We start from the raw sequence: 15,299 nt of genomic DNA on the forward strand, positions 1-15,299 counted from the left end.
GATCTAATTTCAATGGAAGAAAGTGAAAAAAAAACAGATACGTGATCAGTAAGAAAATAAAAATTTCGATTTTTCAATGTCTCCGGAAAGTTTTAAAATTGATATATTTTTTCAAATAATGGAAGAATACCCATCAATTCAATTTCTATCCTCACATTTTCATAGAATACATTAAAAAAATAGCAAAGAATAAAAATCGGACATAAAATTTTTTATCGGATTAATATAATGTAATGACCGAAATTTGTTTCCAACACTGACCTATTCATTTCCGAGAAATTATGTGAGTGCATCCATTCTATATATTAATCGAATCATCTGTACATGATAATATATGTTTTTATGCAGTTAACACACATCCGAAATGCCATACCACGAAATCAGCGCACAGTAAAATTCAATAACGGCATGTTTCGGCGAGAATTTAACAATAAAAAACCGATGGAGTACGGATGAGGGTTAAGGAGTGGGATTCTGGAGAAATGAGAGCGACACGAGACACGCTGAGTTTGTCACAAGGAAAACTGTTTATTCCGAGTCAATTTGAGATATGGGTCGAGAAATATACACAAAATCAGAGCCGCGAGCAAACACTGTTTCCGTTAAACACGGTAGAGAAAAACGATATGTTGAGATGCACACGCGGTTTAGAGATAACCGTTTTAGAGCAAAAAAATGACGCTGCACAGAGAACGACCGTTGTGAGTGAATAATAATAATGATTCGAGAAGACGAAGGTCAGCGCTACCGGTGCGTGGTTGGAGCACCTACATGGCAGCGCGGCCGGTCAGGCAGAGCGAGTCAAGGAAGTGCTGCNCCAGAGAAGATCAACAATATCAACAGAGACCAGCTTCAAAATCAGCTGGTGGAGATTGGCAACGGAACCAGCTTGGAGATCGGCCTGGTCAACGTCGTCGAGGCGGTCCTAATTGTCACAACTCTGGAGAGACCGTCCTTCCCAGGATGTAGAGCTGTGACACGAGCAAGAGGCCACTTCGATGGCGGGAACCGCTCGTCGTAGAGAAGTGCCAGGCTGCCGACTTTGACTTCGTGGGACGGATGATGCCACTTGGAGATGGACTGGAGCTGCTGCAGATACCCTGTAGACCATTGTTTCCAGAAGAACTGCAGCCTCTGCTGAATCAGTTGCCATCTAGAGAGCCGTCCAACGTTGAGATGATCCAAAGAAGGCTCCGGAAGAGCTATTGGAGCTTCTCCAATGAGAAAATGCCCTGGGATTAAGCAGGACAAGTCATCAGGGTCTTCCGAGAGCGCTTGTAGAGGCCTGGAGTTGAGAACTGCTTCAATCTGGGTCAGCAGCGTCGAAAGTTCCTCGAACGTGAGAGTTGTATCACGAACCGTTCGAGCGAGATGATACTTCACCGACTTTACCGCTGCTTCCCATTTTCCTCCGAAATGAGGGGCTCCAGGAGGATTGAACGACCACCGCGTTCCATCCTTGAGACATACTGCAGAGAGATGCTGGAATTCCTTGGCGCCAGCAGAGAACAGCTTCTTCAGCTCCTTGTCAGCACCGAGAAAGTTAGTGCCACAATCACTGTAGAGATGTCTGCAGTACCCTCGACGACTTACGAACCTCCTGTAGGCCGCGATGAACCCATCAGCAGAGTAATCCGTGACAGCTTCCAGATGGAGAGCGGACGTGGCCATGCACACAAAAATCACCAACCAGCCCTTCTGGGTCTTGTGACCACGCCCCTTCCACGTCTTGAGCGACACTGGTCCGGCATAATCCACACCAGTGTTAGAGAAAGCCCGATCCGACACAAGACGTGCCACTGGAAGCTGTCCCATCAGCTGTTGAGCTCGAATCCCACGATGACGCGCACATTCAACGCACTTGAGGATGAAGGATCTTACTGGTAGACGACCTCCAATAATCCAGTAAGCCCTCCTGAGATGCGCCAACGTGAGTTGAGTTCCACCATGCAGCGTTCGCTGATGAGAGTCCCTAATGAGAAGCTCTGCGAGCGCGGAACCTTTAGGGATGATCGCCTGATGCCTACTCTCTGGTCCTAGAGTTGAGAACTTCAAACGCCCGCCCACTCTGAGAACACCCTGTTGGTCGATGAAGGCCGTGAGCTTGGTCAACGGATGAGACTTCTTCAGTTGGAATCCGTGAGAGATAATGTCACACTCGGCTTGGAGATGAAAGGCTTGAGTCGCCTTGACCCAATAAAGCCGAGCTGCCTCGATGCTTTCAGGGCTAAACACTGCAGGGACAACAACAGCCTTCTTCCTTCCCAACTTCCGCATCATATTCCCTGCAACCGTTTGACAAATTGCTGTGATTCGCAACAATTTGTAGAGAGAGGAATATCGCGTGCAAAGATCCCAGAGACTTGACCTCGCGAGAGAAGCAGTTAGAGTCACCCCAGGCTTCTCCTCGAGATTTGTTGACGGGTCCAATCTTGCGCTCCCTTTCGGCCATTGAGAAGAATCCTTGCGTAGCCATTTTGGGCCCGTCCACCACAAATGATGGGCATTGAGTTGAGCTACCGAAATGCCTCGAGATGCACAATCAGCAGGATTCTCCTTCCCACTGACGTACCTCCAATTCGCTTCCTGCACGAGTTCCTGAATGCTGGCTACTCTATTGTGGACATATTCCTTCCACCTGGAAGGATGAGCACAGATCCACGCAAGAGCAACAGCTGAGTCTGTCCACAAATGTACCATAGCGGTACCAAGGTTGAGCTGAACAATAACGTACCTTGTGAGCTTGGCTAGAATGACTGCGGCGTTGAGCTCAAGACGCGGAATGGTGAGCTTCTTGAGAGGAGCCACCTTGGTTTTAGCAATAGCCAAAGAGATGCTAACACCATCCGCACTCGTCACCTTCAAATAAACCACCGCAGACATCGCTAGTAGAGACGCATCTGAGAAGCCATGGATTTCCACCTGAGATTCCTTCCTACACCCCAGCCAACGAGGGATCGAGAGTTGTTCCACTTGAGACAATTCTTCACGAAATTGAGCCCATTTCTGGACCAGATGCGGGGACAACTCATCATCCCAATCTTTTTTCTCCAACCAGAGTTGCTGGAGTAGAGCTTTCGCACGAATCACCACCGGTGATAGCAATCCTAGAGGATCGAAGAGTTGAGCAATCTCGGACAGAATAATCCTCTTCGTTGTCTTCGTGTCGGCTGAGAGATGGATAGAGAACTTCAATCGATCTGTGTTGGGATCCCATTTCAGACCAAGGATCTTAGTGACGGAGTCCTCTAGCGGCTTCAGACTCTGAGAGAAACCGTCCGGTGTCAGAGAACGAAGTAGAGACGGACTATTCGAGTGCCACTTCGCTAGAGGAAATCCACCGGCCCAGCAGAGTTCCGTCACTTGCTGAGCTACAAGATGGAGATCATCTTCCTTCTCGGCTCCACCACAGATATCATCCACATATCTGCCACTGGTCAACGGTGAGATAGCCAGAGGGAATCGCTGTCCCTCGTCCTTGACCAGCTGGTCGAGAACCCTACAGGCGAGAAATGGAGCAGACTTGGTCCCGTAGGTGACAGTGGTGAGCTGGTAGGTGCTGATCTGGCCCTGAGAATCGCGCCACAAAATTTGTTGAAGAGGCCAGTCTTCCTGATGCACCTTGATCTGACGGAACATCTTCGTGATGTCCGTCATAAAGATGTACTTGCTCTGTCGAGACCAGAGAAGCACGTCAGAGATGTCCTTTTGCAATTTGGCTCCAGTATGCTGAATGTCGTTAAGAGACAACCCTGAGCTTGTCTTACTGGAGCCATTGAACACTACTCTCAGCTTTGTAGTTTCACTACTTTCCCGGAGAACGCAATGATGAGGAAAGTAGTATGTAGGAGCAGAAGAGTGAGATTGCCTGAGAGACGAACACCGACCGGGACCCTGATATGATTGCCCCCCCTCCGTGACCCTCAACCCTCCTGAAGCCGAAGCTTCATGTGCCAAGGTCATCCCGTCAGGTTGACAACCCAAGACCCGAGAAGCATATGAGGCAGGCAGAACAGGAGCACGCACCATGTGCCCCAACTCTTCATACTCCTTGAGAAAATCACTGTAAAGCTGTAGAGAATTCTGATTCTTTCCCAACCTCCTGAGCAGGCTCGAGAGACACGCCTTGGCGCGGCCTAGAGAATCACCGAGCTCTGACGGAGAACGAGCAAGAGGCAGTCGAACAACATAACGCCCCGAGCGATCTCGAACATGGGTGCGCTGAAAGAACTCCTCACAATCTGCCTCTTCCTTCGTGAGAACACCATCATTGCCTTCAGTTTTAGAGACTTCCTCCTGCTGCCAGAACGAGGTGCGAAGATCGCCAAGTTCCTCATTGCTGACAGAGACGTGATTTGAGCTTGCCGCGGGGATCACTGCGGATGTAGGTCCGAGAACCACCCACCCGAAGAGAGTAAGCATCGCTATAGGGGAGTCTGACGGCCCCTTGATAACCTGCGGCTCCACAATCGATCCAAAGAAATCTGCGCCAATGAGAAGATCAACAGGTCTTGACGTCAGATAATCAGGATCAGCTAACTCCAATCCTCTGAGATGCTCCCAATGTTGAGTTTGAGAGACCGTGAACGAAGGCAATGAAGATGTGAGATGATCGAGTACATAGGCCTTGATGAGAATCTGATTACTTGAATACAGAGACTTGAGAGAAAATCGAGAAAAACCATTAGATGAAGACTTTGATCCACTAATACCAACGACCGGTAGCAAAGCTGGAGATACCGATAAGCCGAGCTTCCCCACAAGGTCATTTGTAGCAAACGTCAGCTCTGAACCAGTATCCAACAGCATCCTAACCTCGTGAAAAGAGCCATCGTCCAAGACGAGCGAGGCTAGCGCTGTGGCGAGAATAACACCTGGTCTGAGCTGCAGAGAGACATCACGATTGTTCGGTGCTACAAACGGAGAATTACTCGCCAGAGTCGGCCGTAGAGAATGGTCACTTATCGACGACGACTCTGGCGCAATCGTTGGTAGAGTACATCATGGTTGAGCCATGTCAGGCCTCGAGACAGTGGACTGTATCGGTTGGTTGGACTGAAGAGCCTGCGATGTGTGAGGAGCCTGCAGAGTTTGATGAGGCTGAGGAACCCCTTGCTGTGCCGACTGAGGGCGATTGATATGAATCATCGAGTGATGATTCTGTCGACACACGACACAAGTCTTCTTGAGGCTACGGCAATTCTCTCTATTGTGCCTCCCCAAGCAATTAAAGCAGCGACGCTTGAGGACTACAAACGATCTCCTCTCTGTAGGAGATAAAGCCTTGAATTTTGGACATTTGTCCAGAGAATGCTCCTCTTCACACATCGGGCAAGCACGAAAACACATCTCCGCCCAACCTTGAGACTGCGACCTTTGAGCAGCTTGAGACGTACTGCTAGTAGAGACATTCACCCCTGCAGGCTGCGACGCTGGATTAGCTGACACGTTGAGCACTCGGGCTGGTTGAGCTCCTTGGCTAGGTGGATACACTTTGGTCGGCCTAAGCTTCGAAGCCTGTTGAGGATTCGTAGAGAGAGACCGAGAGGTAGCCGACTGAGATGGAGGAGCGTGCATTTCAATTCTCTCCTTCGCCCTGGCCCGGCTGAGAACAAAGTCCTTGAGAGTCGCATAAGTGGGAAAATCCGTAGACGAGCCTATCTCTATTTCCCAATCCTCCAGCGTCTTGGAGTCCAGCCGACCTGTCACGAGATGGACAAGCATGTCGTCCCAATGCTTGACAGGACGTCCGAGAGACTCCAAAGCATTCAACGCTTCAGCTACAGAGTTGAGAAGTACGTTAAACTCCCTGGCTGAGCGATTGACGACCTTTGGAGCAGAGAAGAGCTTCTCCAACTGAGTGGAGATGAGCAACCTTTCGTTGTCGTACCTCGACAAGAGAGTATTCCACGCTGGCATGAAGGAGTCTTGCGTCACTGGCAAGGTAGAGATGAGCTGCTTGGCCTCGCCAGTGAGAGAAGTGAGTAGATAGTGGAATTTCTCCACGGTAGAGAGAGAAGGATTACCGACAACCATAGAGAGGAAGAGATCCTTGTACGGAGTCCACTCCGAGAACTCCCCTGAGAATGTCGGCAGAGAAATCTTGGGCAATTGCCTCTGAGTCACCTGCGCCGATTGAGTTGTGGCAGATGGCCGACGGAACGACTCAGAGAGGTCAATTGACTCGTCCAGTCCTTTGATCAACCCCATAAACGTAGTTCGAGCGGCTGAATACGTCACGAGACATTTATCATAGACCCCCTCTTTCACGTACGCATGGTCGAGAACTTCCTCATTATCTTTTGCCGTCAACAGCTTGAGATGCAACGCGTCGAACATGATCCAATGATTCTCGATGATTCTCGAGCATGTCCAGCTTGGACTGGAGCTCAGTCACTGTGAATTCATTCACGTTCGCAGCGACTGATTCAGCCCTCAAACTCTCAATAAATTTCGCCCTGCTGGCCTGGATCAGGAGTCTCCCTTTGAAAGACATGCTAACGCTAGAGAAACGCAACTAAGCGAGAGAACGCCCAAAAAAACAAAAGTCTCACACCGCAAGCGATAGCTAGTAGCAAAACACGGAGAACTTCGTAGCAAAAGCAGTGCAATAAAGCAGCAAGCAAGAGAAATGCAGTGGTAATCAGGAAAAAGCAGCGGCAATCAGGAAAAATTAATTAAAATGAATTAATATAATTAACTTCCCTTTGAGAAGTTCCAATTGCTGTAGAGATGCTCCGTTCTGCGTTGAGAAGTTCCGTCGGCAAGGTTGTAGCCCTAAAATTCGGCGTCGAGCGTCAAAATGGCCGGTCTAGACCACTTGGTGTGGCCTGATGGGTGGAGACTCGAGGGCGGAGCGGTGGGCGGAGCGCAAGGCGTTGCGGTGGGCGGAGCAACCGAGTATTTGGCGGCCCGCCTGTAACCCACGTTTTTCACCGGAAATGCACTAACAAGTTCCACTCACTAAAAAACCACTTAATTAACCACACATCCGGCTCGAAGGACCAATGTTTCGGCGAGAATTTAACAATAAAAAACCGATGGAGCACGGATGAGGGTTAAGGAGTGGGATTCTGGAGAACTGAGAGCGACACGAGACACGCTGAGTTTGTCACAAGGAAAACTGTTTATTCCGAGTCAATTTGAGATATGGGTCGAGAAATATACACAAAATCAGAGCCGCGAGCAAACACTGTTTCCGTTAAACACGGTAGAGAAAAACGATATGTTGAGATGCACACGCGGTTTAGAGATAACCGTTTTAGAGCAAAAAAATGACGCTGCACAGAGAACGACCGTTGTGAGTGAATAATAATAATGATTCGAGAAGACGAAGGTCAGCGCTACCGGTGCGTGGTTGGAGCACCTACATGGCAGCGCGGCCGGTCAGGCAGAGCGAGTCAAGGAAGTGCTGCCACCCCTTGGACCTGTCGAGTANGGCACTTTTCGAGAACGACAGTAGTCTGAGTTTGAATGGCTTATCGATTCAAAAGACCAAATTATATTTTTTGAAGAATATGATACTCATTCCAAAATAATGATAGAGCCGGAAGAATCAGAATGAGGTAATTGAACAGGACCGATAACAGCCATCAATCAATTAATTCAACAATTCTAGAAATCAATGTTATTCTTTCAGAAATTCCTAATCATAATTCAGGAAAATTATCAAGATGACGATGTTCCGATTCGCCAATCTCCTTCATTTATCAAATACAAAAATCAGGGTTCAGTAAATTATCCTCTTCTCTTTATTTCCTCCATCCTTCATCATGAGATGAATCTGAATCTATTCCTGATTTTTTTTTCTTACTTTTCACCCCGAACAGGACTTTTTTTTAAATTAATGCTACGCCCCCGTATTTTGTGTCATTAATGGCCAAAAAAACACTTTCAGATGAGGTATATTCCACCCCGGAAATTACACACACAAATTTTCCATTAATTGGTGTCTTCATTCCTCCAAATTGCCAACATATTGACAATATAAACAGCGAACCGTTTATATATCTCCGGGAAATTTTGAAGATTCCTTCATTCCATTCAAAAATAATCAAGGGAAACCAATATTTTTAGTTCCTATGATCTGATTTTAACAGCAGGGAATCAAGAAAATGAAGGATCAATAAGAAAATAAAAAATCGAATTTTTTAATGCTTTCCNCATTTTTTAATGCTTTCCTGAACATTTTAAATTGTTTTTTTTTTCGAAACAATCATGGGACATCAATACTTTTTGGTTATGTAATCTCATTGCAATGGAAGGGAATGATTAAAATACGGAGAGAGATGATCAGCAAAAAAATAAAAAAATCGATTTTTTTATATTTTCGGAAAATTCAAAATTTTTTTTTTTCAAATAACAATAATACAAAATAATAATAATACCATTAATATCATTAAAAATATAATATTAATATTTTTCATTTCTATGATGTAATTTTGATCAGATATAATAGAAAAAATGCAAAGAGACATCATCAACAAAAAAACAGAAAAATTGATTTTTCGATGTCCCCGGAAAATGCTAAAATTGGCTTTTTTTTTTCAATTCTATGAAAATTTCTACAGAATCCTTTTTTATTATTGCAGTTCGATAAAATACATTGAAAAAATACCACAGAGGGTGAATCGAAGATGAAAATTTTTATCGGATTATTATATAGAATAGCAAAAAGACATACAATAAAATCAATTTCTTTCTTATGAGAAAACAATTTTGAGGGCTGAATTTTTTTCGTATCTGGCACTGTTCCGTCGCAAAACTGTCAGAAACAAAAAAATTTTCAGAATGTTTTCCCCATAAGGCAGCCTAAGATCGTTAATATCTCATTAACGAAAAGTTGTATGGAAAACTGTCAGGCTCACCAACTATTTACAGCATTTAATAATAAACATTTTTTATTTCAAATATTTATTTTCATTGAATTCTCCAACCGAGGCGTTTCAACGCCTCGGTGCGCGCCGATACTTCGGGCAAAAGTACGAACAGTCCACCTACTTCACTCCCACCTCCGATAACTCTTTATCCATTATAGCTAAGGGAAAAAGTTATAGGACAAAAAAAGTATTTTTACATCTGAAACCTTTTTGGCTTGATACTTTTCCCCGTATCATTTTTTCTATATGATTATTCCAACAATTAGATTGTTCATAACAATAGTAAGGCCCACATTCCGACTAAAAAATTACCACGATATTCGTGTTCTGCGCCCCAGAATGCGTTTGAATCAAACGATGTTGATTCAAACTCATTCGGGAGCGAGCGCAGAACACGAATATGTTTGATTCAACTCCAAATTGTGCTTTTCGGTAAACTTGCATTATTTTTCGATTAAATTTTCGAAATCATTATCATTAACCATAATCTGGTCACCATATGAGTATTCGCTACTTTCGTCGTCTCCGCAGGGAATCGCCGCCGTGTTTATTGAGGCTCGGGCGTTGCCGAATTCACTGTATTCACGCCGCAAAATGGGTAACTTCATTTAACCCCTCAGGTACAGGGTCGGTATGTCATACTGACGTGTGCAAAAACGCATGACTCTTTTCAAAATGGAATATTTCGGAAACTACGGAAACTAATGCTATCACACATAACATTGTTAAGGTGAATACTGATAGCTTCAATTCTCTACCGAAAAAAATTTAGGAGGAGTATCAGTCATGAATTTTATCAAATTTTTCTATGCATTTTTAATCCCTATTTTGAATGATAAAAATTAAATTTTCGATTTTTATAACTTTTCATATGTAAAACGAATTTTTCATTTCTCGAACGTTTTTTTTCATGTTCTGGGATTTTGATATATTTTTAATACTTGATGAGTTCTTAATTATTTGAGATTTAGAGAAAAGTTCTCATCGCACGGGCTTCACTCCGCGCAATTCACCTCCTCACTCTCCACCTTCTCCACATAGAAAATAGCATAACTTCCACGAAACTTTCCCCCGCTAATTCGTCAGTACCTATTAAAAACAATAAATAATTGTTGCCAACTCTACTACAGTTGTTTTTTTTTCCTGATTATTCTTTACGTACGGATTTCGGATAGTCAGTGCCAATCAGAATGCAACATTTAATGACAAATGACAGGCTGGAGGAATTTTATTTCGGATATTTGACACTAACATATATATTTCTCCGGTTATTTTGCACTAACATATATGGGCCATTCCGCCAAATATCGAGCGAAATCTGGCCTCAAAATTTTCGACAATTTTTTTTTTGGTTCTTCTGAATCCTTGTGTATAGAAAAGAAGATTTTTCGACGAATCAAGGTCCCGCGGTATAATTAGAGGCGCTCTGCGCAATTAAGAATTTTAGACTTCAAATTCTTCAATTTCATATAACGTGTTGAAAAATGCTCAGAAAAAAAATTCAAAACATAGTTTTTGATCGGAAATTTTTTGAGTTTTTCAAAAACGGTGGCCATTTTGCTCTCCCATTTCGACTTCGTGGTGAAAATTGAAAAATAAAACTTTACACGTGGATTTGAGCCTGTGACATCCGTCGAAAAATGCATTATAATCCATTTTTCCTAAATAATTTTCTCCATGGGATAACCATTATTTCGTAATTTTTATGAACGCATATCTGTAAAGAAAGTCAAATGCGAAGATCTCAAAGGTTCCTTGTAGGAATAGAGAAGGTGGAATAATAGATTGGAAAGGGTAACCCAATCAAATGTTGAGACGACACCCATAAAAATTATCCATGCAGAATTAAATCACGAATGCATGGATTAATGATTTCTTGTTTTAAAATTGTGGAAACTATCAAATATTACAATTTAACAAATTAGAAAGGCATGAGATGTCTGTGAATCTCATTATCGGTTGGCAATAGAAAAATCAATAACACCTCTGAAAATGTATGAGAATGTGAATGGGGTGAAACCTACGTTTTGGGGCTAACCCGGAACCTCACCGTTTAAGAGGTTTCGCGAGTGACTAAGCTGGACAGTGACCATATAGCGGAAGTGTGATGCTATGACTCAATTAGGGGAAAAACGCCTAAAAATAACCACAAGTTATGATACGTCAATTAGGGGAAGCAGATGGTTGACTATTCCCTTCACAAAATTTGGAAAAACTACGCAAGTCCAAACGGAAAATGAGGAGGCCTAATGTCACCTGATCACCAATCAACGAGCTCCATAAAAGGACAGGAGAAACGTCACCACCAATCCCCGAATAATATCCAAAGAAATTCAATAATTAGGCGGATACCTGCAGAAGACAATGGTAAAAACAGCGGGAAGCTTCTAGAACCTTCCACCCCTGATGACACACTTTCGATTCAATATAAAAAGGGAGCCGCGACGCGGAAAAAGTCAGTTCCACTACACGTTCCAGTTCTTCATCAACCCTTCAGTTGGCTACTTTCATCGATTCTACAAGTGCGATAGTCACAAGTTTAGAATTAGCAGAGACGCCCGTTCTCTGAGTTAGATAAATTCATTCAGTCCTAAAGTGGGGACCCAAGTAATTTTGAAGTAACAATCAAATGTAGAGTTTTTCGTAACTTTACTTATTTAAAATATTCTACGACTTTTTGTCAATGAATAGAATCTTTCATGATTCTTTGATAATTTATATTGCCAACTGAAAATATCGGAACTTAATTAACTTCTTGGAACTCAAATAATTATTATTCATTCATTCAAAGTAATTGAAACGAAGTTATTGTAAACGAATAACTTTAGAATTAGGAAACGACAAACCTGTACAAGCACAACGAGAAGAAGGTCACGTAAGTTGTACGACCATCATTATAATTGTACTCACCAAAATTTCAGAATATAATTGTACAGATTTAAAATTCTTTTACTTAAAACTAACGCCTTGTGTTTCCAGCCAAGACATTTTCCCATTGATAATACTGGGAAATAATTAACTTCAATTCAAGGGGACCTTATTATTCAACTCTCTAGTGATTTGTTTTCTAACATTTGCCAATTAAAATTTATTTCAAAAGTTTTCATACTTTTCATGTCATTTTCACATGACAACTAATGTTATAGTCGAGGTTTCATCATTCCCGACATAACAAGCCTGTTCCCCACTTTTTTCCCTAAATCTGATATTTTTTTCGGCAAATTCGGAAAATTTCCGATCGAAATCATCTTTGGAAAATGTGCATCTGTATGATGTACAGCTGGAAAGAAAATGAAAAACAACACAAGAATACTTCGAAAATCTATTTTTCATGGTTCCATCCTGTAATAACAATTTTTATTTATTACATAGTTGTTTTTATTTGCGAAATTTATTTCCTCATTCCTTATTAACGTCATAATATGCAAAGACCGTGAAAAATCAATTTTGAAAAGATTTTTTTTTGGTTTTCCATTTCTTTATTGGCTCTGCGGCATACGAGCGCACATTTTTCAAAGACGGTTTCGATGGGAAATTTTCGGAATTTTCTGAAAAAAATACCAAATTTGGAGAAAAAAGTGGGGAACAACCCGAAATCCACGTTTAAATTTTTATTTTGCGATTTCCACCATGAAGTCGAAGTGGGATAGCAAAATGGCCACGATTTTTGAAAAATTCAGAAAATTTCCGATCAAAAGCTATGTTTTGAAATTTATTTCTAAGTATTTTTCAACACGTTATATGAAAGCGAAAAATTTCAAGTCTAAAACTCTTAATTGCGCAGAGCGCCTCTAATTAAGCCGCCGGACCTTTCGTCGCCGAAAAATCTTCTTTCCTATACACAAGGATTCAGATGAACAAAAAAAAAATTGTCGAAAATTTTGAGGCCATATTTCGGTCGATATTTGGCGGAACGGACCATATATATTTTCCGGATATTTCATACCAACTCTTCAATTCCTCTCGGATGTCATTTTGAGGTTGCATAAACGATACTCCTGACCAAACTCCGTACGTTAAAATAATCAACGAAATTTTTTTGGGGAGTCCGATATGAGGTTTCACAATATGAAGCGCATAGAATTGAAAATAGAGACGAAAAAAAAAATAGTTTCATAAGAAAGAAAATTATGAAAGAATATTTTCAAATACGACGAAGAGAAAACACATGGATTTTTGAGAATGTTCCTCAAAAACAGATGTTTTTAAGTGGGGAGAGGACACAATGCGCAGTTCTCAACTTTTTAGGGTATGTTGAGGCTTTTTCAATACAGTGAGCTATTTTAGACAGTACCTAATCGAAGAAATGGACTGTCCCCATCGAAAATACCCATTGAAAATTGTAAGGATTTTGCAAGAATAGAAAGTTTTAGGAGAAAAAAACATTTTTAATACACCAAAAAGTATTGCTGGATTTCTGGAATTCAACATTTTTAACATGCAAAACTATTCCAACAATTTCGGAAAATACGCAGAGGGTTTTAATTTTCCTACACGAAATTTTTTTTTCAAAGGGTTATGGAATCCTCATCGGAATTTCTACAATATGATTATTGATTCGGTATTTTGCACAAAGAAAAAAAAATTAATGAAGAAAGATGCAGGGATAATAAAGGGAAACATCATTTCATTGACAGCAGTTTGTTATCACATATAAACAAAAAAAAATTATTCAAAAATAGCTGTGTACAAACATAACTCTTACGCTCTTTCTACCGTATTGCGACGATATGATGTGCCCAAGGCCATTTCCTCCCTTGCGGTGGTTCACAAACAAATAATCACATCAAAAAAAGAAAACAAGGCTTTCCCGGAAGTTCTTCAGGTATTATACGTACTAGCGTCGCCGCGGCTGCAAGCGGCCGCGACGTTGATGCTCGCTCATTATGCCTTTTCTTCTTTTTCCATTTTCTTAAATTAATTGTTCATAAGAATTTTCATAATACTGATTATGCAGATTAACGGAACAATCGATTTGTTCATCACCCATTCAATTTCAATATTTCAAAGAGTGATTCTGTTTTTTAATTTCTACGCTCATTGAATAAAATTTGACAGACTTTCGACTTTAATTGAAATATGGAATCGAGATTCTATCCAGGGCATGAAATGCTCGGTACCCCAGAATTTTTCAGATTTTTCCTTCATCGCCATTCCCTTTTACGCCCCTACAAAAACATTCAATTATTTTTTCTGGAACAATTATCTAACTAATCCTGATATCTTTTGGCTGATTTGAAGTATTCTCTACTAATTCATGATGTTCTTCACAATTTCATTGAAAGATTACAGGAACTTCCCAGTAAGCAAAGGTTCGTATCGGTATTAATTTTTAACACGTTTCTCGAGATACGTATCCCGGTAATATTCTATGAACATACTAGGTATGTATTTTGGTTTCCGGATCCGATAAATTCTTGAATAAATATTCCTGGGAGGTATTGATTGATACCTTATGAAATCTACTTCAATTAGATATTCGAAGGATATACTGTTTATGACTCGTATAATCACGTTTCAAATTATCATGTTCCATATGCATATATTAACAATATGTTATTCTGAGGTATGAACCAAGAAGCTCTGGAATTATATTGTATGAAAATGTTTTTCCATTTACATTCGCTTAACGTGTGAGTTAATCCATATGGTAATCTACCGTTGTCGTCCCTTCCAGACTTGTACATGTACATCTGAACAGCCTAGGATCAGGGGGTGATTCTGAGCAGAAAAGTCCTTTTGTACTTTTTGATCAGACTCACCCCTAAAAAGTTATTGGCAATTAAGGGTGGGCCAATGGGGAGTGATTTTTGAGCGGGCGCACATCCATGTGATATGCAGCATATGTGTGTGTGCCCGCCCCACCATTCTACGAGACAAAAGAGCGCGACGAAATTGCTCTCTCTCTCTCTCTCTCTCTCTCTCTCTCTCTGTTCGCTGGAATGACGAAGAGGGGAGAAAGAATGGAGAACGTAATTCCCCCTCCACACGCAATGGAAGGACATTCAACCGATCGTCTTTCCATTGGTTACAGCGTCGAGCGGCGCGGGGAACGCGCGTCTCGGTTGAAAATTCATCTCTCCCCCCCGAATTGTAGCTAAGGAATGAAACTTGTGTCACTTATTGAGTATTAAATGCTCAATTCAATGACACGAGTTTCATCACTTAGCGCCTTTTGGGGACGGAGGGGTGAATATTCGCAAGTGCGAAGAGATTGAAAAAAAAATTTGTTTTCAATTCAAAAATTAATTCTTCCGACCCTAACTGCGACTAAGGGATGAAATTTATGCCAACGTGTTGAGCATTTAATACTCAATGAGTTACATATATTTCATCCCTGAGCGCCTAATAGGGAGGGAGGAGTGAATTTTTAAAAGCGCAAAGAAATTGAAAAAAATTTTTTTTTTTCAATTCAAAAAT

The 15,299-nt window shown here is 41.8% G+C and overlaps 1 protein-coding gene across 1 annotated transcript; it reads right to left on the reverse strand.

Annotated features, from left to right (window-relative positions):
- Positions 1-858: 858 nt before the first annotated feature.
- On the reverse strand, positions 859-4,809 carry LOC107037942. The gene has a single exon (XM_015256776.1). The coding sequence runs from the start codon at positions 4,807-4,809 to the stop codon at positions 859-861; it is 3,951 nt and encodes a 1,316-aa protein (XP_015112262.1).
- Between the last annotated feature and the right edge of the window lie 10,490 nt (positions 4,810-15,299).

The sequence above is a fragment of the Diachasma alloeum genome, unplaced genomic scaffold (assembly GCF_001412515.2).
Source record: "Diachasma alloeum isolate Michigan unplaced genomic scaffold, Dall2.0 Dall_scaffold_00274, whole genome shotgun sequence".
Taxonomy (NCBI): domain Eukaryota; kingdom Metazoa; phylum Arthropoda; class Insecta; order Hymenoptera; family Braconidae; genus Diachasma; species Diachasma alloeum.

Coding starts and splice junctions, on each gene's coding strand:
- LOC107037942 (XM_015256776.1), bottom strand. CDS start 4,809: ATGCTGTTGGATACTGGTTCAGAGCTGACGTTTGCTACAAATGACCTT.